The sequence below is a fragment of the Pseudochaenichthys georgianus genome, chromosome 14 (genome assembly GCF_902827115.2).
Source record: "Pseudochaenichthys georgianus chromosome 14, fPseGeo1.2, whole genome shotgun sequence".
Lineage (NCBI taxonomy): Eukaryota > Metazoa > Chordata > Actinopteri > Perciformes > Channichthyidae > Pseudochaenichthys > Pseudochaenichthys georgianus.
This window is the reverse complement of record NC_047516.1, coordinates 32,608,636-32,631,268: the sequence shown is the minus strand read 5'-3', so window position 1 is coordinate 32,631,268 and position 22,633 is coordinate 32,608,636. Positions and strand designations below refer to the sequence as shown.

Here is a 22,633-nt window from a genome sequence, read left to right as displayed (position 1 = left end):
TAGTAAAGCAATATATACTGCTTCCAGATTGGATCACTCACTGATATGGTTGAAGTGGAATACCATAACATACTGTATATCAAGACTGAGCCAGCTGAACAGGTGTATAATCTGTTATATTTGCCCAACCACAAATCATTTACTTACTAAACACCGCTAACCTTTCAGAACATATTTGAAATATTTTGGGAAAAAAGAGAATGACTGTCCGATTCTTCTTGTACTCAAGTGCATTGTTTTGTCGTAAGTGTGTTTTTTGCTGCTAACATTACACACCATTTCATATTGGATCAACACATGTCTACAGAAAACTGTTTACTGTTTTTCATTGTTCTACCTTTGATTCATCCTTTTGAATTATTATTTTTCTCTTCCTCAGCCCCCCCCACGTTCACAGATACACCACCTCAGTATGTCGAGGCCAAGGAGGAGGGGAGCATCACTTTGACCTGCACAGCGTTTGGCAACCCCAAACCCTCAGTGGGCTGGCTGCGAGAGGGCAGCCTCGTGGTCAGCAGTGCCAAGTACAAGGTACATACTGTCTCTATGTATCCTCAGAATAATTATACAGTTATTTATCAAAGCTTGTTTTTCAGACTGACACTACTGCTGTGTAGAGATCATTCATTTGATTTAACTGCATGGGTAAGGCAGGTGAAATAGACAAATGGTGGACCATACTTCACGCAAAGTTGAAACACTACACAGAATCTACAGTATATCATTACATTAGCTTTTGACTTCTGGTTATTAAATGTAACTTTTAAAAGGGTATGGGAAACGATTACAATTTGTAATAAGGATTAATCGCATGATTTTTCTGCGATTAATGGCGATTGTAAATCTCAACTTCAACCTTAATTAATGTAGTCAAATCAAATATAAAACAAAAGCTATTTGCCACTTATGTTCATGCCCTAAATGCTCTCATTGGTTGAGATGCGTGATGACGCCCATCCTAAACCAATATTGATCATCCAACCCCTCCTGTGACCTGTCATGTCTGTGTATGTGTATTCAGAGCCAGTGAGCAACGCACTTTCAAAATAATAATATTAATGAAGAAAAACTGTTAATGTGCGATAAAATAATTGTCGGCGTAAATTAATGAATGCGTTAATGAAAAATGATTTAAATGATCACACATTGTGTTACTTTGTGAAGATTATCCTTCTGAACAATGTGTTGGTAACATAAATGTGTGTTATCAAGTATATTTTGGTTTGCTATCCTGGCTCCAAAATGATGGAATGAGCTCCCCATTGACATCAGGACAGCACATCTTCCGGCGCAGACTGAAAACTCATCTCTTTCGACTCCACTTCGAGCGATAGAATTACTAACAAAGAACTTATATACTAATAAAGGACTGGCATATCTAAAGCCAGTTGAGTAGCACTTGAAATGTTTGGCTCTATGAAACCTGATATACTTATATGATTCTGTTTTCCTCAAGGTTGTATCTTGTTGGTCGAACGCACTTATTGTAAGTCGCTTTGGATAAAAGCGTCAGCTAAATGCAATGTAATGTAATATTTTTTGCAATATTCCAAAATCCAATGGAAAGATCCCATTTCCCTGTCTTGGAGAAAACTTTTCTGGGCTTTCTTTCAGACCCCTTTAATTATCATTATAAATTATTGATAAAGTCAGTCTTATTTAAATAGCCTGATACCAAAAATATGTACAGCATTCAATAAATAGCGGTCTCAAAAACGAGTTAATTCAGTGTACTCCTTTGACCTGGCTGCTACACCTCCTCGGACGCAGAAACCGCTGTAAGTAATAATCTTGTTTAATACGACTTCTCTATTTCAGTTATTCTACTCTGTATAATTGTTCTGTAGTTGTTGTAGCTAAAAGGGCACTTTTGAGAGAATTTAAATCTCAGATCTGTCCACGTGAAACTGTCACTGCGTCCAGTTTCTGTCTGGGCTGCATTTAAATACGCACCCCTCTGCGTTGTCGCCCATCAGCTGTTGAGAGTTAACTAACTAGAGGGGCGTGGCACCTTAGCTGTGAGAACTCAGCAATCAGGCGTCCATTTAGGCAGCTGTTTCTTGAGCGTCAGCGGCAGCGTCAGACAGCCGAAGACTGCCAAAGACATTGGAGTCCTGCGGGAGTCAAAGACTGCCAAAGACATTGGAGTCCTGCGGGAGTCACGAGGGTGGCAAAGAGGAGGCAAATCCTACTCTAATTTTAGCTAAGTATCACTGGTGTCCTATTCTTATTTTTCTTTTGTTTAGCTTTCCAGCCCCTCATGCTATAATCATGTGTATTTTCTCCATTCCTGTTCATGTGTCTTCTCGCAATTATCACTGGCCCCGTGTATCTCCTAATCGCTATAACCGGTCCGCTCTCGTCTATCCCACGTGCTCCACTGAAATCCAGCACCTAGTTTCAGGCGGCCTGTGGAACTGCCAGTCAGCTGTTCCTAAGGCTGACTTCATCTCTGGCTACGCCTCCCTGCAGTCTCTGGATTTCCTTGCTCTCACTGAGACGTGGATTACTCCATCCAACACATCCACCCCAGCAGCTCTCTCCACAGCATATTCCTTCTCCCATACACCCAGACCCACTGGCAGAGGAGGTGGCACTGGTCTCCTGCTCTCTCCCAAATGGAGCTTTTCCCTCTTCAAGCTACCTAACTTCACTCCTTCCACCTTTGAATTCCATGCCGTCACTGTGACCCATCCTATACAACTGACCATTGTTGTTCTCTACCGTCCACCAGGAGCCTTGGGGGACTTCTTTGATGAATTAGATCATCTCCTCTCACACATCCCTGAAACTGGCCCTCCCGCTGTACTTCTCGGAGACTTCAACCTCCAGACGGGGAAGATAGACGAACTAACATCTCTGTTAACCACCTTTGCTTTCTCACTGTCTCCATCCCCACCAACTCATAAAGCTGGCAATGTCCTTGATCTCATATTCTCAAGGAACTGCACTACTTCTAACCTCTCTGTAAACCCGCTCCACACCTCCGATCACTTCTTCATTTCATTCTCTTTACCCCTTTCCAAACATAACAAACTAATCTCTTCTCATCCTGCACTTGTCCGCCGTAACCTCCGTTCCCTCTCCCCCTCTACCTTTGCCTCCTCGGTGCTCTCAGCCCTCCCTTCCTCTGACTCGTTCCAACTCCTGCCTCCAAACTCTGCTGCAGAAACTCTCCTCTCTACTCTCTCATCCTCTCTGGACTCTCTCTGTCCTCTCACATCTCGGCAGGCTCGTCAGTCCCCTCCTGCTCCCTGGCTAAATGGCGTGCTAATAGAACCGTCCTTCGGGCAGCAGAGCGGAAATGGTGGAAATCCAAACACCGTGACGACCTCCTAACCTATCAGGCTCTCCTCTCCTCTTTCTCTGCTTCCATCTCTCAGACAAAAAGCACTTTCTTTCAAGATAAGATCCAATCTTCCTATTCCAATCCTAAAAAACTATTTTCCATCTTCTCCACCCTCTTGGACCCCCCCAAAGCCCCTTCCCCCTCCTCCCTTCTGTCAAGCGACTTTGTTAACCACTTTGAAAAAAAGGTTTACGACATTCGCTCTTCTTTTTCTGACTCACCCCTACTCACCGCCGGATCACCTGAGCCACCTTCAACTGGCACACTAACCTCCTTTTCCCCTCTCTCTCCAAGTGAGGTTCTTACCCTCATTACCTCTGCCCGCCCTACCACCTGTCCTCTGGACCCTATCCCTTCAAACCTCCTTCAGACTATCGCTCCTGATATTCTACCGTTTCTCACCCATTTCATCAACACTTCTCTAACTTCTGGTCACTTTCCACACACTCTCAAGGAGGCAAGAGTAAACCCTCTCCTGAAGAAACCCACTCTCAACCCGTCTGATGTTATAAATTACAGGCCTGTCTCTCTCCTCCCGTTCCTGTCTAAAACACTTGAACGCGCTGTCTTTAAACAACTCTCCTGCTATCTCCATCAGAACAACCTTCTGGATCCGCACCAGTCTGGTTTCAAGGCAGGTCACTCCACAGAAACTGCTCTCATTGCTGTCACTGAGGAACTGCACACTGCTAAAGCAGCCTCCCTCTCCTCTGTCCTCATCCTGTTGGACCTGTCTGCTGCATTCGACACGGTGAATCATCAGATCCTCCTTCGCACTCTCCAAGAACTTGGAGTTTCAGGCTCTGCACTTTCCCTCCTCACCTCATACCTCAAAGACCGCACCTACAGGGTAACTTGGAGAGGGTCTGAGTCCGACCCTTGTCAATTAACTACAGGGGTCCCTCAGGGCTCTGTTCTTGGTCCTCTCCTCTTCTCCCTGTACACAAACTCGCTCGGATCTGTCATTAGCCCGCATGGTTTTTCATACCACTGCTACGCTGACGACACCCAATTAATTCTGTCCTTTCCCCGCTCAGAGACCCAGGTGGTCGCACGCATCTCTGCTTGTTTAGCTGACATCTCTCAGTGGATGTCCGCTCATCATCTCAAGCTCAACCTTGACAAAACTGAAGTGCTTTTCCTTCCGGGAAAAGATTGTCCCTCTCTTGACCTAACTATCAACATCGGCCCCTCTGTTGTTTCCCCGACTCAGACTGCAAGGAATCTGGGTGTTATCCTAGATAACAACCTGTCGTTTACTGCAAACATCGCTGCTACAACCCGCTGCTGCAGATACACGCTTTTCAACATCAGGAAGATACGCCCACAGCTGACCCAGAAATCGACGCAGGTTCTGGTCCAGGCTCTCGTCACCTCACGCCTAGACTACTGCAACTCCCTCCTGGCTGGTCTACCTGCATGTGCCATCCGACCTCTGCAGCTCATCCAGAATGCAGCGGCTCGTCTGGTCTTCAACCTTCCAACATTTTCCCACACCACGCCGCTCCTCCGCTCCCTCCACTGGCTTCCGGTAACTGCTAGAATCCACTTCAAGACACTGGTACTTGCGTACCATGCTGCGAATGGATCTGGCCCTTCCTACATCCAGGACATGGTTGAACTACGCTCTGCATCAACCAAACGACTCGCTGCACCCTCGCTGCGAGGGGGACCCAAGTTCCCATCAGCAAAAACACGTGGGTTTGCTATCCTGGCTCCAAAATGGTGGAATGAGCTCCCCATTGAAATCAGGACCGCAGAAAGCTTACACACCTTCCGGCGCAGACTGAAAACTCATCTCTTTCGACTCCACTTCGAGTGATAGAATGACTAACAAAGAACTGCTAACAGAGCACTTATATACTAATAAAGGACTGGCTTAGCCAGTTGAGCAGCACTTGAAACGATTGGCTCTTTGAAACCTGATGTTCTTATATGATTCTGTTTTCCTCAAGGTTGTGTCTTCCTGGTCGAATGTACTTATTGTAAGTCGCTTTGGATAAAAGCGTCAGCTAAATGCAATGTAATGTAATGTAATTCAACACCCTCTGTCTTTAGACCTTCAATTCATTACGTAAAACTCTTTAACAGGAAGGAAATGGAAGAAATCTTGTGAAGAAATTAAGGTGGGATCTCCGAATCAGAAAGTAATGACAATATGTGAAATCAGCATGACAATATATAGATTTTAATCATAAAATACACATTCGGATCTGGGGAATTGCTGCCAGACTGATAGGACCCAAGCCTCACAACCTCCTCTCCACCACTGAGACCTGGAAGACGACAGATCTCAAAAAACACACTAGAGACAAAATCAAGCATTCCATTCACACAGTGGGAGAGAGACAAGGACATCGTGCACACAAAGGAGAGAGAGACAAGAGGGGAGCTGCTGAATCTCCTGGAGAATTTGTGAATCTATTAGAGAGTAGGATCCTTGTGGGATCAGCTGTAAGTGGTAAGTGTAGCAGCTCAGTGAACACATTGTCATTGCAGCTGGTATCCTTGTCTCCGTCATCTTTTACACTCATCATGGCAAAGAAGGGTTTTAGATTTTATGTTTAATGAGAAGAAAGACACCATTTCTTAAAAAAAGTGTACGCTGTACAGTTTTGAGTCCTGCGTCAGTGAATGGAAATAACTTCCCCTTATTAGATCGATTATACCTACATTCTCATATATTCTCATTGTTAAACAGCAAGCCAACTTACCACACAATATAAATCATTTTCCACACAATTCGTTTTTATTTTATTTGGGAGACAGAATATAATCTATTAATGTCATCATCAGTGTTGGGCAAGTTACTTCCAAAATGTAATACAGTACATATTACTTAGCCTATTGTATTTTTCAAGTAATAAGTTAAATTACAATATTACAGTCTCTGAAATGTAATGAGTTACACTTCTTTTATATTACTTTTGAGTTACTTTCACCAAAATAACCGCAAAATAATGGCTAGGTATTTTAAATGCTAAAATGTAGTTTAGTGCAGCAACTGTGTAGGCCCTTAAACTACTAACAACTTTTATTACACGGCTTAGTTGAATACTCCATTCTGATTGGTCAATTCAGAACACGTGACACGTATTGTTAATACAGTAGTACAGACCGCTGTCAGGGACTATAATGGCCGTTGCTAAAGAGGATCAAGAAAGAGAAAGGAAAAGAGGTTAAAAAATGGAGCGCTGGATGTCAGATACATCATCAGAAGAAGGCAGACAGGAAGTAAACACTAACAAGCACACAATGTGGGTTCTGCAGTGTTTAAGGACTTGTTAGTGGATCAGAAACTGTTAACAGAGTTGGCCAGTGCTGCCGTAAAGTTGTTGTTGTCGCAGTTCCAGTCGTTGGTGCGCCGTGGAACTGAGTTTTTTCTTTCTTAGTGGAAGAAATATGATAATTTTAAGTCAATAAAGTAATTTCAATTAATATTGGGAGTCGAGTCGTTAGTTTGCTTAGTATCTGGCTGTGTAATAAGCGAGATAATGTGCAGCGGCTTGGTCATTATGGGGAAAAGAACACCCTTCATGCTCATCAAGATCAGCCTGTCGGGGGTTATTTTCCCCATAATGACTGATTACGTAAACACCAGGTTTAGTAATCTACCCAAACATTTTCTCTGGTATCGGAATGTCTTGCGATGTTGATGAATTCTTAAAAAACAAAACATCATTTAATTTCGGGTTAAAATGTGTTGTAACCGCGTTACTGAGAATTGTAACGGGTAGTATATTACCCAAATGTCATTAGTAATGCGTTACTTTTTGCTGTAACAAAGTAATGTAATTAATGTAACTCCGTTACTTTTGTAACGCGTTACACCCAACACTGGTCATCATTAGCCATTAAATGTAAAACATTAGATTCATAATTAAATGTTCCTTTATTGGAGAGTTACTTTATTATATTTACATTTGTCCCAGTCACAAGCAGAAGATTCGCCCAAGACTGTACCAGATACTCCTAAACCTGTAGCTCTGCTAACAGGAAGACTGATATAGGCAATGCTTTCACATAATTGACCATTTGATAAACGTATGAAAGTCTGGACACTCATCTCTCTCTGGACCTGCCTTGTTCCAAGTCATATTTTGGAATAAAGGTATTTGTATGATTAGAATTGAATATATTAGCTGTAGATGTGCTTTCATGCATTTATGTTAATGTTACAAGTGGAGCACCTCCAGTCTAAAACAAATACCTTCAAATGCAAAGTTACTTCACTTTTTCTTAATGGTTTCCCTTTCAAAAATATGCAGAGACATAAATCATTGTCAGTGCCAGGTGTCGCACTTGTCTTCTCCATGTTTGATATGCCATGTTCAGCTTAACTTGAGATTTCAAAAACGTCAGTCAGTAACTATTCTGTCTTTAATGTAGAAATTGTCAGGATTCGGGAAAAGGTAGGACCCAAATGCAGAATAAAAAAGACAAAAAGGTCAAGGAACAAAAGGCGAGCTTTATTCTGGAGCTGGAGTCGGCTGGTACGCCAGTACTGGAGCCGGAACTAGAGCCGGGACCATGGCTGCTGGGGCCGGTACTGGAGCCGGAACCATGGCTACTGGGGCCGGTACTGGAGCACGGGCTGGAATCCTGGCCTTGCATCTTCCAGAAACATTCCGGAGGATCCGCGGGCCTCCCAAGGCCAGGCCAGATCCCAGGAAAGGGTTAGAGGCTTGAGACAAGCTTTCAGGGCTACTTGTAAAAGTGTGTAGCCACTCAAGCAACAAGCTCCTGAGCCAGGGCTTGCGAGCAACCTCCCGGCGTGCCTCCTTCAAAGCAGCCACTCTACCCCGTCTAGATGAGGCGTCATACCAGGTATAAAAAATTTACTCCATAGAGTACCCAAGACGTTCCGCCCAGGGGCGGATCTAGACAAATATTCATGGGGTGGCAAGAGGGTGGCAGGAGAATTTCAGGGGTGGCATCCACTGGCAGAAGTATATGCTGATTTAATCGCAGTCATATCAATCAATGTTAACTTGGAAAGCCACAATATTGATATTTTAACTCAATAACATTAGGTGACATTATTGTGGCACATCAGTAAAGCCTTAAATATAAATATATAAGGTGGCAGACATAATTTAATGAATTTTAACTGAACAATAACTGAATGAGTTTGTCTCACTCTTAGACCAGCAGGGGAACCAAATCTATGCAGACTGCTGCACTAAGTACATTAATTAACTGTCTCGTCGATGTTTGTCTAAATTAATATGATACTCTTAACAATCATATCATTCCTATCAGCTGTCAATCCCTTTTATGATTCACATATTCAGTGTTATTATTAAATAAACTATATTTTTTGGAGGAGTTAATGATGAATGTTCCTCAAGATGCTTGCTCACCCTCCTTCAAATTTGAAATACAAGTAATTACTATCATAAATCAAAAGAATCAAAGGAACAGTTCAGCGCCCCACAACTTCATTGCAAACAGTTACAACCTTGACTTTACATCAGAAAGAACAAACATTAAAGAAGTGACTAACTGCATCAATTAGGGTTAAAAAACGTGTATTCAGCTAAAACATAAACATCGCTGCAGTTATTATCCAGTGGAAAGTCCTTACCTACTGGCCTAGTTAAATCAAAGTGGTTACTTTTTGTTGGCTGGGCAGTGAAGTTTTACACACCGTCTTATTTGACTTCCTCAGGACTTTAAATTGTTTTTTGGGGGCAGAACCCCACAAAGAAGAAAAATGTTATACACACGTAAGGTCATCATCTTAACAGTTTATTATTCTCATCGACTCATCCGTGAGCAGAGCATCAAGTTGGCATGCCTATTACAGCGGAATGCGGCGATTACCATATTGTTCAGCAAAATGCCTCACAAACTTATTAAGATCTAAAGCTTTAGTGCGTTTTGATTCAATGCTGAGTACAGCCAAACTTGACAGTCTCTTCTATGTCATTGTAGACCGCAAATACCTCATTCCTTCCGTCTACTTGGATCCGAAATGCTTCTCGTTTTGCACCGTCCCGTTCAAATGAAATCGCCGCCAATCAAATTTCCACGCTCGCGCCGGGGCCGGGGAAGGGGTTACAAGGCTCGCGTCTTGTGCTGCATTCACTTGCACTCGGACATTAGAGAGGTTCTCTCATAAATGGCCGATGAGCCACAACTTTTCTTTCAAAACAAAGCTGCCAACTGGGGTGGCAAGGCATTTTTCTGAGGTGGCAGCTGCCACCCCGTGCCACCCCGTAGAACCGCCACTGGTTCCGCCTATAGAGCCAACAAAACAGAATCGGCTGGGTCCAAATTTGGTCTGATCTCTCTCTCTCGTCCGCTTACACTTCACTCGCGTTTATGTCCATATCGATCAGATCCAGCTCTCCTGATCGGCCTTTATAGAGAACACCGATCAAACTATTAAGAGTGAATATCGGCCGATAATGACCGGCGGGGCTCCCCCCGTTGACTGTCTAGCACTGGTTTCGTAGTGCACTGGTCGATTAGGCTAAGCTAACCTGTAGCTGCTCCCTCCACACTCACAACAACTTCATACAGACATAAATATAGCAGCTGTATTCGCCACACAGGAAACACACATTTAAAACGGTTTTGCCTGCCTTTTTTGTGTACACACTCATCAATGGTTCTGAAAGTGGCACTGTACCTTAATAATATAAAAGATTGTATTTGCGTGCATTTCCTGTTCGGAAAGTGGCGCTGTACTGAGAGTGGAGGTGTCCTGAGATTAGCGCCTGCAGTAGTGATGGCAGTTTGACACTGAAGCTTCGAACGGAGCTTCAACCCTGGACTTCCTATTCCATAGAAGCAGTGCTTCGAAGCTTGCTTCAAATCACGTGACATGTGACGTCCGAAGCAGCAACTGCTTCTAAGCCCGGAATGGACGTATTTTAATCATTGCTTTTCAACTTTAATGACTGATAAAAGGCCCTCTCCTCCCAAAAACATGTCTAGCACTCTCTATTCTCTTCTCAATAACCCAATACACACAATTATCAATCTTTAATTGCAAATAGAACATGATATTCAGTCTTACTGTGTATGTGCATCGAATATTTTTCAAGGCAAAGATACGTTAAACCCACTGCAGCCTTGCACTTCGCCAGGAGAGGTCGCTGTAACTGAAGCTTTGAGAAATGAACCTATTTCCGACACAATTGTCCAAGTGGTTCGACGCTTCATTCAAAGCTTCATTTTGCCATCACTACCTGTCAGCTCCGGACTGCGCAAAATACGTACATGAAGCGCTATGTCATGAACACAAGAAATCTACCCTCGTGGGGGCGCGCTCATGTGATTGGCTTAGAATTGAGGAGACATCTGATTGGCTATAGATAGAAAAAATTACAAGTACGAATCGGCTGACCGTCAGGGGAGTCTCAAAAAACCCACACACGAATGCACAGCGATCCGTGCACAGAAAGCTGTTTGTGTTTGCAGGTTCAGAGGTTTTAAACGGAAAACAAATATGTGAGGATCAAAAATACATATGTAAAACTTTTTTCTGTATTTGGATTTTATTTACATGTAGGCTATATGAAACGGTGCACATTTGTGTGAAAAACAAAAGTGTGGATCCGGAACTACAAGTTTGAATCATTTTGCGGATCATGAAATACAAGTGTGAATCCTTCTGTGTGCATGTGTGTATTATGAGACTGTTCTGAGCCCATAGGATCCTAATGCAGAATAAAAAAGGCAAAAAGGTCAAGGAACTGCTGTAACAAAAACATCCCAATTTGGGATCAATAAAGTACATCTTATTTTAGTCAGTAATCTGGGTGTGAATATACTAAGATCCAAGCTTTTGCAGCCACATATCTACATCAGCATTTTATCCTATGAAAGAAAAGCAACAATAACAAATGTCATGTTCAGACAAATATCCAGCTGTACTGGTCCTCCACGCAGTAAACAACCTCATCTTATTAACAACTAAGAAAACGAACTGTGTTCTTCCTGCCCCTAAATCTTTACACTGGCTCCTGGTAAATTATAAAATAGATTGTAAAAGTGCTGCTGCAGGGTTATTAATCATCTTACAACATTTGGCCAAAAAACGGTTCACCTTGAGGAATATAAAACACAGAAGATCTCTTATTTGTTTTATAATCAATGAGACGCAAGTCAAAATATGCTTTCATTCAGCACACACATGCAATCAACAGTAAAATCTCTGCTGTTCTGTTAATTCATTCTTTTATCAAACTTGGGCGCCATTTCCATGTTGTTATTATTTTTAAATATTACATTACTTACTAATTCTTATACATTCATCCTTTGTTTTGATAACATGTTGATCTTACAAATGTATTTCCTGCACTCTCAGTACTTTAATGTGTGTGTGTGTGTGTGTGTGTGTGTGTGTGTGTGTGTGTGTGTGTGTGTGTGTGTGTGTGTGTGTGTGTGTGTGTGTGTGTGTGTGTGTGTGTGTGTGTGTGTTGTGTGTGTGTGTGTGTGTGTGTGTGTGTGTGTGTGTGTGTGTGTGTGTGTGTGTGTGTGTGTGTGTGTGTGTGTGTGTGTGTGTGTGTGTGTGTGTGTGTGTGTGTGTGTGTGTGTGTGTGTGTGTGTGTGTGTAGGTGTCTGATGGGAGTTTGACAGTGCTATCCATCACCCGTGAGGATCGTGGAGCTTACACATGTCGAGCCTTCAGCCCCCAGGGAGAAGTCGTTCACACCACAAGGCTGCTAGTACAAGGTAGCTGCATGTGTCACACACACTCATTTTAATAAAGAGAGTATCTGAGAAACCGCTATTAATTGTTTTTATTGGATTTATGCAGGTTGAGTTTTTTACAATATCCGTCATTCCATGTGTTTTCATCCTCAGACAGCATGATATATACCAGCTGACACTGAGCCACATCTTCCATCAAACTAATGTATGCTTTAAACTGTTTTTCTGTTGGACACGTTTTTGGATAGCTCCACTCTGCACTCAGGACATTTGTTTACTTTAACTCAACAGTTTGAAACAGATGTAATGAAATGGTTCATGACTGTGGTAGCTGCCAGGGTTCATTATACAGAATGTACAGATTAGAGAAAGTATTGCAACATGTCACTATTCTGGTAGGTATGAATGTGATGCTTAGTAGGATTGCATTGAGAGATTAGCGTTTTAAGGCCCTGACACACCAAGCAGTCACCAGAGGACTAGCCAAAGCTGAAGTCGGCTGTTGCCTGGCCGTGTTCTCCTGCGTTTTGGCCATGTGTCGCACGGGAACACACCGCACCGACTTCAGTGCGTGAGTGGCAATAACTCTCCTTACCAGCAGGCGGCGGTAGTGTGTATTCGTCATTCAAAAGAGGCAACAACCGGAAAACAGAGAAGAAGAAGAGTATCTTTTCTCCGTAATATCATACAGAGCTGGCCTCTCCTGGATCAAGGTGATGAGCAGGTCTTCGTTTGCATCATTCCAGATCGCCATGATGAGATGAAAATGAATAGCAGTCTGTGTGTGCCTTCTTAAATCGTTTGTTTACGTCCCTCACTTCCGCTTCGCTTCTCATGCACTGATTTGCTAGCTGAACAGCCAATCAGAGTGATTATTTGGTCCGACTGCCAGACCCGATGCATGGCCGATTCAACATGTTGAATCGGCCATGCATCGGGTCTGGCAGTCCAAATAAGGCGTGTCACGGTCGACGGTGCGGGACACACCAACCTGACTACGGCGCCGCGAATGCCCGACAGCCTCTGACGGCCTCTGACTCCCAAAATCGGGTTGGTGTCTCAGGGCCTTTAAAGAAGTGATGCTGTTGCGTGCTCATTTGTGACATTTTTGTTTAATTTACTTTATCTTAACTTATATTGGATTTGATGCATTTCTTTACTTTCTTGGGAGTCGGGAGGGCTGATAATTTATTCCGGCACATGACTCAGACCTACTAATTGACCTAACAGAAGTCATTGAGTCCATGTAAGTTTACTGGTTGGCTCAGATCCACCAACGTCAGCAAGTTCTCACCTCTATTAACTCCTGGAGAACCAGGTTCAATTAACTGCTGTTTCAGTTCAGACGACCCGCTAAATCTGTTTAAGGGATCCCGAAGGATTTTGATATCAGTAAATGAGGTGTGGCCCTAAGTGTGAGTGTGGCAGGGTGCAATCTTACCTTTGAAGCAGGAGAAGAGAGCGCAGATGTCTTTTAAGTTGTCCCAATCCAAAAGGTGGGATCAGTTTATTTGAAGAAAAATTGGTCCACACTTATACAGGGTTTCTACCTTCTCCCGTTACAACATGGCAATCATACAGAATATTTCATGCTGTGGTCAATTACTAGTGTGCAGGACTTGCAAAATATTATTCTCGGCTATGGCACAAACACCTTTTTGGGGCCTCATTCTTTCTCCAAAAAGTCAGGAGCCCCCCTCCCAGTGTACTGCTGTGAGGGAAGAGGGGAGAAACTGTCTCCTCTTTCTTATCAGTGACACCCATACACCATAATAGGCCTTACACTCAACTTAACAAACAACTTGTGTGTTGTTTATACAGTACTGTAAATATAGAAAACCATAAAATATGAAGCTTTTAATTGTGGGTTATACAAGAATATAATTGATTATATTTGATTATAACTAACTTTCGTTTTAAGTGTTCAACCTAATATGGAGATCTCAACAACTTCCTTATTTTTCCTAAGACTATAATGTTTTGTGCTGACAATGTTTTTTACATGGCAGAAACAGTAGCTATACAACACAAAGTTAGCTCTAAGTAACAATAGCATGTATGCACAGCAGTAATGTTTCCATGGATTGCTTTTCTGATTCGTAAAGTTTTATTGCAGAAAAAACACTTATGTTGAGCTTTCGTCATTAGTCATTCTAAATGTTTGCGACCACACGCATAGAAAAGTATGATTTTCTTCAGAAAACCCTCATAAAGCATGTCCACCGCTTTTGCAGAGTATGTGCAGGTTGATGTTTGGGCAGGCCTCAGTACATTTAAGACACATTCATGAGCAAAAGGAGAAAATAGTCTTTGCAAAGGAAAACTGTCCCAATGAGCAAAGTTCAAGGTCAGATAAACAACACATTTCAATAATCTGAGGTCAATTGATAAGACACAGATATCTGCATTAGGCTTCGAAAGTAGAATTTGTGTAAAAATGAAAGTACTACCAGTACTGTCGGAAAGAGCAGAGCAGGTAAGGAGACAACAACAACAACAACAACGATGTAGTACAGTGAGTGGTTCAGAGGAGAAGCAGTATATATAGAGAGAGAAAATAGAAAACTGTGGTTTCCATAATCAAGAAAGATATAGCATATTTCTGGGTTTACTATTATTCAGCAGAAATGTTGTTTCAAACGAATCAATAAAGTACACAGCAGGCGACCATACCTGTACACCAGCAAGGATACACGACATTGATCTATATTGATCCACAACAACAGAAACTATGTGAGCCCCCAAATCTGTTTCTACCTAATCGAGTTTCTCAGAGAGGCCTTATAATGCTTTCTGTGCATGTAAATGGTCTGCAAAGGCTAACATCCCTGTTTTCCTTCCAGAGGGAGTTTCTCTCTCATACACTCCCCCCCTGCCTGAATCGCCTCCATTGGACTCCTTTGTTTACTTCTTTAACAATAGTGAAACCACTACGTAACACTCAAGCTTCTATTCTATAACACATAGGTGTGAGCAAGCTCTCTGATTGGTCAATAGGCGTGTTTGATTCCACGATCAAACAACGTTCAAGAACGGCCTCTCGTGTATGATTGCTTAATTGGCTAGCTCCAACACATTGTAAGTGATAAGCTAAGAGGCAGGACAACTCCATCATATTACATTACATTTCATTTAGCTGACGCTTTTATCCAAAGCGACTTACAATGACCAATTACAGGGACATTCTCCCTGGAGTAACTAAGGACTAAGTGCCTTACTCAAGGGCACACTAGTGGTGGTGTTCCTGGCGGGATTTGAACTCACTTCCGATCTTCAGCCCACCTCACTATCCTTAGACCACCAATATCCCATATCTCTTAGCGGTTGACCAATTACAGAAGAACCGACCAGATAATAAACCACTTTTGCAACATTAAAGCATTTTAACGTAATAAATAAATGAACCCTAAAATGACCATATTTAGTATTTAAGTATGTAATTTATAGGAAAATACACTCAACACAATATGAACCAAGATTCAAGGCGTTTAATGTCATTCACACATAGCTACAGTGTAGTTATGTGGATGAACATCTTAGATCCCAGGCTCCTCCAACAGTGCAACACAATAAAACAGACAAAATAGTGCAAGTAAATACAATAAAATAGAATAGAAGTAGTGCCATAAGAGTCCTATGAACAAGAGTTTATATGGCAGTACTTCACAGCTAAATGTGAATTTTAGTAATGGTATCGCGTTTAATTTAGGTTTGTTTAATACACGTACAGATATATAGAAAAAAATAAACATAATGAGATAATTTAGTAAATGTATAACTTGACTGTAACATACCTTATGGCAGTGCTTCTAAAAGTGTGGTCCGCGGACCACTGGTGGTCCGTGAGTGCCCCCTAGTGGTCTGTGAGTATATTGGTAACATTTCACATTTGAAATAAATTAATTTATTTAAGTTTTCCGCACTCTCGCGGGAATATCTCCGCAATGGAGCGAGCTTAAGTTTCACTTTCGAGTGCATGATATAGCCCAGATAAACACCTTCATCACACCTGTGGCCACTTGTTTGTACCATTTTCAGGCGATTTGTAAAAAACGATGTGTTTTTGGATATTTGTGGAGTTAGGTGGTCCGCGAGTGTTTTTTTATTGGTTAAGTGGTCCTTGGTATGAAAAAGTTTGAGAAACACTGCCTTATGGTAATCGTTACAATAATTGTCGCGTTATTCCCTCAAAACGACAAATCTCATCCTCATGGTGGTGCTAGAGGAAGAGTCAGGCATCACCTTCTGGACCAAAGTCACTGACCAGCTGACGGACAAACTGCCATTGAGTTAGAACAATAAGCTTAACAGCATCAACAATGGTAAAAGTTTCATTTCATTTCAAATGTGTTCACTGAATATATCTCTTCTCTGATGGTATGCCATCACAGCAGGCTGAGTAGAATTTAAATAGTATGTTTATTAGTGAGACTAGACAACTCTGAAATTAGTTTTGTGACAAATGCATTTTAGAACATGTAACACTAGATGGACCGTAACAATTGTATTCATATATTTGAGCAGATCATTATTTATAGAGGTCCACAGAGAAATGAAGTCAGAGGAGGACAGTGCTTTAAGCTTGCAGCTACAACATATAATGTCAGCTTCTGTAACTCGAACATTTGTCTGTATCAGCTCACACTCTGCTTCTGAATCAACACATTCTCTAAGATCTGCCTCATCACACATCAATGCTCATCATTTTAACGTTTTTTTTTCCGAAATTGAAAGTCGACACTAATATGTATCTGTGCAGGGACCTTAGATCTGATAAACCACATGGATAAATGAAGCAGCAGACATTCCAGGTCATCTCCTTCAAAGAGCGCTGCCAAAGATCACAGCTGGACAGTCATGACCTCAGATGAACTCCGGGAATTGAGACTCTGTAAATCTCACTTTCACTGAGACCTTAACAGATTGTTTAATTTCCAACAGAATGATACAAATATAAGTACATTAGCAGAGATTTCACTTCATGGTAAAGTGGAGAAACAACCATACAATTCTAATAGAACTAGAAACCTCAGTGAGTATGATACAGGCAAAGTAAAACACCCCGTAGAATCACCAGACAGACATTTACTGACCAAGCTTGGTAAAAAGAATATTGTTTAGCACTCTCCCTCTTTGCCTTCTTTGTTTACTCTGTCAACAAGGCTCTTCTAGCTACAGTACTGTAGTGTACGCTGTATTGTTTTGTTGCTTTCTATAGTGAAATTCTCTCTGTAACAGTGATAACTGTTCATGTCGAGGCTTTGATTGTGAAAGGGAAATTGAGTCCATACTGTAGGAACAGCTCATAGGAAACTAATCCTTTTCTTCCCGCCATCATATGGTCACATTTCAAATGTACTTCATAATGATAAGGTTACACAGATGTCTTATCTATGACACTTCACAGACATACTTTAAAGTGGGTATTCCTGTTGGATGAAATGCTGGGCACACATTCTGAGCCAACCTGATCAGTCCAGCCAGAACATGTGTGTGATTAATGTCTGCATTTCTGCTCTCTCTCACCCTAACCCTAACCAACGTGTGCATGCTTTGTACTCGAAGATAGAGTTTGGAGTTTAGTGGATACGTCGAGGTGGAGGAAATATGTACTCTGGTGTTTAGCGTTATTCCAAAGAATGAATTTAAGCTTGTTTCCATCAATCCAACGCTCTGTTTTTGTGTTTTTCGGATGCTTCCCTTTGTCATCGAACAGACAGTTAACACGTTGAAAGAGATCACATATTTCCTTTCGTGACTGGGAACATAGACAGCACCGAGCCAGAGCCCTTGTTCGACTTTTATAATTCAGGGGAGAGACGGATTATTAGAAGTGCTCTTGGAAAGCCACTGAGCAGCAGATCAACTAAGAGACTACAGTGCCAACAAATCTCCAGCTGGGTACAAATAGGGCGGACACACACACACACACACACACACACACACACACACACACACACACACACACACACACACACACACACACACACACACACACACACACACACACGCACACGCACACGCACACGCACACCATCAACACATTTATCAGCCCAGGCCCGGTGCTGGTCGTCCTGCTAAGGGGCTGGCAGATGGACATGCCTGTTAAAGGATCAGGCCCTGGGCTGCAGATCAGTACTATGGGGCTAGCAGTGTATCAGTGTGTGTTAGTGAGGGGGCCGCATTATGGGTCAATCCTTATGAGGACCAAAAGTAATGAAGCAATATGAGGATAAATGCGTGCTGCGGTGACATTTGAAGGTTATTACTAACCAGCAGTTACACATTCTGTCTCACTTAATGTTCTTGCAGGCTGCAGGATTTTCATTTGAAATTCTGTGTAGTGCTGAGTGTTTTTAAGGAGAAGGGCAAAGTATACTGCTTTGTTTATTCAGTAGCTGACAGTTTTCCTTATTGAAGATAGAAATGCTTTTTGTGTTTTTTTTTTTTACTGCACTGAACATAAAGTACATTCTCCTAGAGAACTTTAACTTATATAAAGTAAACTATAGCAAGCAACATTGGGTAGGTTTGTTGGATGATGAACTTGAAAGCATTAATGAACATAAAATGAGATCATAAAGAGGAACATCTGCTACCAAAGTGATCATTGGATATACTGTATTTCGCATTTTTACAATATTTCGTATTCTTTCATCAAAGATGTGATTCATAGCAGTCATTTTATACTGCTGTAGAAATATTTAAATGTTCGCTGGAAATTCCTTTCTCAAACCAATATCTCTTTGTTTCTGTCATGAACAGGTAGGCAGCCAACAGTGGAAATGAAAGAGCCTCAAATCTTCTAATCCAGAGACAAGCAATTAAAATAAAAAGTGTAAAGGGGGTACATCCAGACAGATGGTTTTAGATAAGAATATGATTAATTTTCTTTTGATTATTGTACTGTCAGAGTGCACACAATGTTTTTCACCGAAATGATCTAATTAAGAAAAACACAGTGTCCCTGAATGGTAGTTAATTTCCTTACTTTTACTTGTAGTCTTAACTTGTCTCTTTACTGAATGTATCTCATCCACTCCCAGAGCAGCATAGTTGAAGTGCTGAAACAAATGTCTTTATTCATCAATCACCAAGTATCTATAGGCCTGTGTACTTAAAGTCTGGTGGCATTACTACTTTGTTTTCAATCTTGACTCCAGTATTTAGCACAATCTTTAAAGACTTTCTTTTACCTTTTCCAGCCCACTGATACGTTCTCCCTCTCTGTCTCACTTTACATTCATCTATCAACGTCCTGTTTTGTAATTGGACTTTAAAGTGAATCGTCTGTTTTTTGCAGAAAATCTTAGGATTAAAATAAACAAATCCACATATTGGAAAGCAGAGCTGACACGATCAAACTCACCTAATCTTTTCACGAGCAACAGCTCAATTATCCTAAGCTGTATACTCATATAACATATTTTGGGCGGTATTCAAACATATGCTCACATGCTCCAAACACCTATTCTGTGCTAATAATCTGAAAGTATAGGATGGTAAGATAGGCTGCTTTTCAAACTCAGCGTGCTTATGGATGTGTTTATGGTCACAGCTAGGAAATGTATTCAAATCCAGCATCAGAGTATACATATACAGTATCCACGCGTGCAAGGAGGATGATCCGTCTGGCACAGCGAGGATCACTCAATAACTCTAATAATCCTTACTGAGTGCAACATAAGTATTTGATATGACTCTGGGGGCTGCAGTGACACTTAACAGGGTGCCGAGCGGTGTTGATTCTGTGTTTGTGTGTGCATTATGTGCACATGGCTGCATGAGCCCTGCCCAGTAAGTAACTAATCACTGTGTTGTGTGTGCAGTGGGGCGGTCTCACTGAGAGGGGTCAGGCTGTATCTGTGGGACGTCTTTGTGAATGTCACACTGCCCCATGTTCCCCGTGAGGACAGCAAGCTATTTTAAGATAGCAGAATATAAAGCTGAACACAGATTAGATTCATTTATCTTGTGTGTTCAAAAGTTTCACCAATTGAAAATATGATTATGAATTGAATATTCTTCTTTTTTTTTATATTATCTTGAATTTAACCAGTTGAATTTTAAATAAAAGTGACAGCCCCTGTTCCTTATTTTTCAAATTTCAGTTTTTGTCCTAGCAAAAAATGAATTTCCAGCTCGACTAAATGTTGTATTTCATTTATTTGATGAGTATTTTTTAACCATTTGACGACGGCCTCTGTGTTTTCCTGCCCCAGGCCCTCCCTTCATCGTGTCCCCCCCTGAGAACATCACCGTGAACATCTCGCAGGACGCCTTCTTCACCTGCCAGGCGGAGGCCTACCCTCGCAACCTGACCTACACCTGGTTCTGGGAGGAGGACAACGTCTTCTTCAAGAAGTAAACTTCTGAATGTGTTATTGTGGTCTGCAGACAGTTTGCAGAAAGGAACACACTGTAATACCGCAGTTATTGCTGCAGTGCAACTCACAAATATTCTATTTTTAAAATGATATTATGGCTTTATAAATCATTGACTTCATTACATTTTTAATGGGTTCCATTTATTGGATGTTGCAAGCTTTTTCCATTTAGTAATACGATTTTGTAATAGATTTTTTAAGTATTAGTCATAATATAATTGTAATACTGTGAAAAAAGCTTCTGTTATCACGTTAGCTGGGATTAGCTCAGCTGTTTAGGCGGGCTGAGAGTGTTTAAGAATCTCTACACCTGCTGATCTTTATTCACGCGGCGCTGCTGTGAAAACACTCCACAGGCTCTGATATGTGTGAGGCAAAAGCATTTGATACGCCTTCATAAAAGGTAAAGTAATTCAAGGCTATTGTAAGATTTTTAAGCAAACTGTATTTTGATGATAATTCTGATTTTGAATGGGGATACAGTGTTTGCTCCTTCTGTGCTATAGCTGAGAAGGAGCAAACAACACAGTAGAAATATTATGATGTGTCTTTAATAATTCAGCAAATATAGACTGAACAAATGATTCAATCAACATTACCTGAAGGGGAAATGGTTGTTGCTCTGCAGCGGCTCAGAATCTGTCGGGTCTCGTGGCTAAAGGCCAAACAAAGTTTTTACTTCGACATTATGTAGTGGAGAATAATATCTCACCTGGGATTTGTTCCTTTCTTTTTCTTGAGAACTTTCCTTCGGGTAGTTTTTTTTATTGACGAAGGGAACTATATTCACACTGTAACACCGCAATGTTTGAGTTACCATGATCAAAATGTGTCTTGCTTTTAGCCCTAATCCTCTTCCCTTAAAAAACTAAAGATTCTTCTAAGAAACCTCTTCTGGTCTCTCTGCAACACTGGCAAGGCAGGTGATGTAGATCCAAGCCCCTTTTTTAATGTGTGTAATGGTTTTAGTTTGAACAATATTGCTAATGGCAACAACTCTCCAAATTTGATCTAGTGTTCTTGAAGTTGGAAGGGTAAAATAGGAACAATACAAAGTACTACAGCAATATTGCCAGGCTAAACCTTCACTGGTGTCATGCTAAAAGAAATAGATTTTAGAGATTGAATTTACTGCTGGAAACTCTGCAGGCGCTGTGCATGACGCCAAGTCAAGCATGAGCCCAGATCTGTGTGATCCTTCAGTTCAACACGGAGCTTTTGGGGAATAAATAAATGACATATAAATGAGGTCATGTTTGTTAAGTTATAAACAAGTTAACAAATACCAATGTGTATTGAAGATTATTGATGTAATCAATTAAAAAAATGGTTATTAAATGATATCTTTTGATTGGACACAACAATTATTTATATTAAATTGTATTTCTCAAATGATAAAAAAAATTATGATAACGTGCATATTTTTATTTGGATTAAACACATAATTGAACTGAAATGTATAGACTTCCTTTAATTCGAAAAATAGACTTTGTGCCAAGTCATATCAAATAGTTTACAGGGACATAGCAAATAGTGTTTATGACACATGTCTTTATTTTTCATTGGCTCAAGCAAAAACAAATATAGATTGCATTAGCTCTGAACAAACATACAGTCCACATCAGCCTTTAACCATACATCAGTGACAGTCTACATGTTTATCCATCCATTAATATTCCCATTTCATTCTGAAAATGTCGGTTTAAATTGTGTTCAGCACTAGGAAGGTTAATCACACAACAGCAAAGCTTCTGTGTGGAAGGCATCTGTTGAAATCTTTTTTGTAATATGACTTGAATGTTTGTTAAATGTTTTTCTCCTCACTGACAGATTACAATCAGATAACAAACATTTCTTCCTAACATCCATTTTTTCTCACTTCATTTTCACAGTGACCTGAAGCGCAGAGTCAGTATTCTCATTGACGGTTCCCTCATCATTGCCCAAGTCAAACCTGAGGATTCTGGGAAATATACCTGTGCTCCGAGCAACAGCCTGGGCCGACCACCAACTGCCTCTGCCTTCCTAACAGTGCAATGTGAGTGTCCTGCTTTACTCTCTGACCTTGATCCACTGTGCTAAACTTTAGAGTCTGTCCTGGTTCCTCTCTGTTTTCTGACGGTCCTTTTGGATCGTTTGGGTCGAAACCACACACACAACTCTGTACTTTCCATACCTGAGGCTCATCTTGCTGAATGTTCAGGGTAGAAGAGATTAAGATTGTATCTAG

At 41.3% G+C, this 22,633-nt stretch overlaps 1 protein-coding gene across 1 annotated transcript in view; it reads left to right on the top strand.

The window, feature by feature from the left end:
- The window catches only part of LOC117457987 (protein turtle homolog B-like), a 142,819-nt gene that overhangs the window by 74,980 nt on the left and 45,206 nt on the right, over positions 1–22,633 (top strand). The window contains exons 4-7 of the mRNA XM_034098219.2: positions 380–531; positions 11,920–12,037; positions 20,239–20,380; positions 22,296–22,441. Of these exons, the coding sequence (XP_033954110.1) occupies positions 380–531; positions 11,920–12,037; positions 20,239–20,380; positions 22,296–22,441 (558 nt within the window). The remainder of the gene's footprint in view (positions 1–379; positions 532–11,919; positions 12,038–20,238; positions 20,381–22,295; positions 22,442–22,633) is intronic.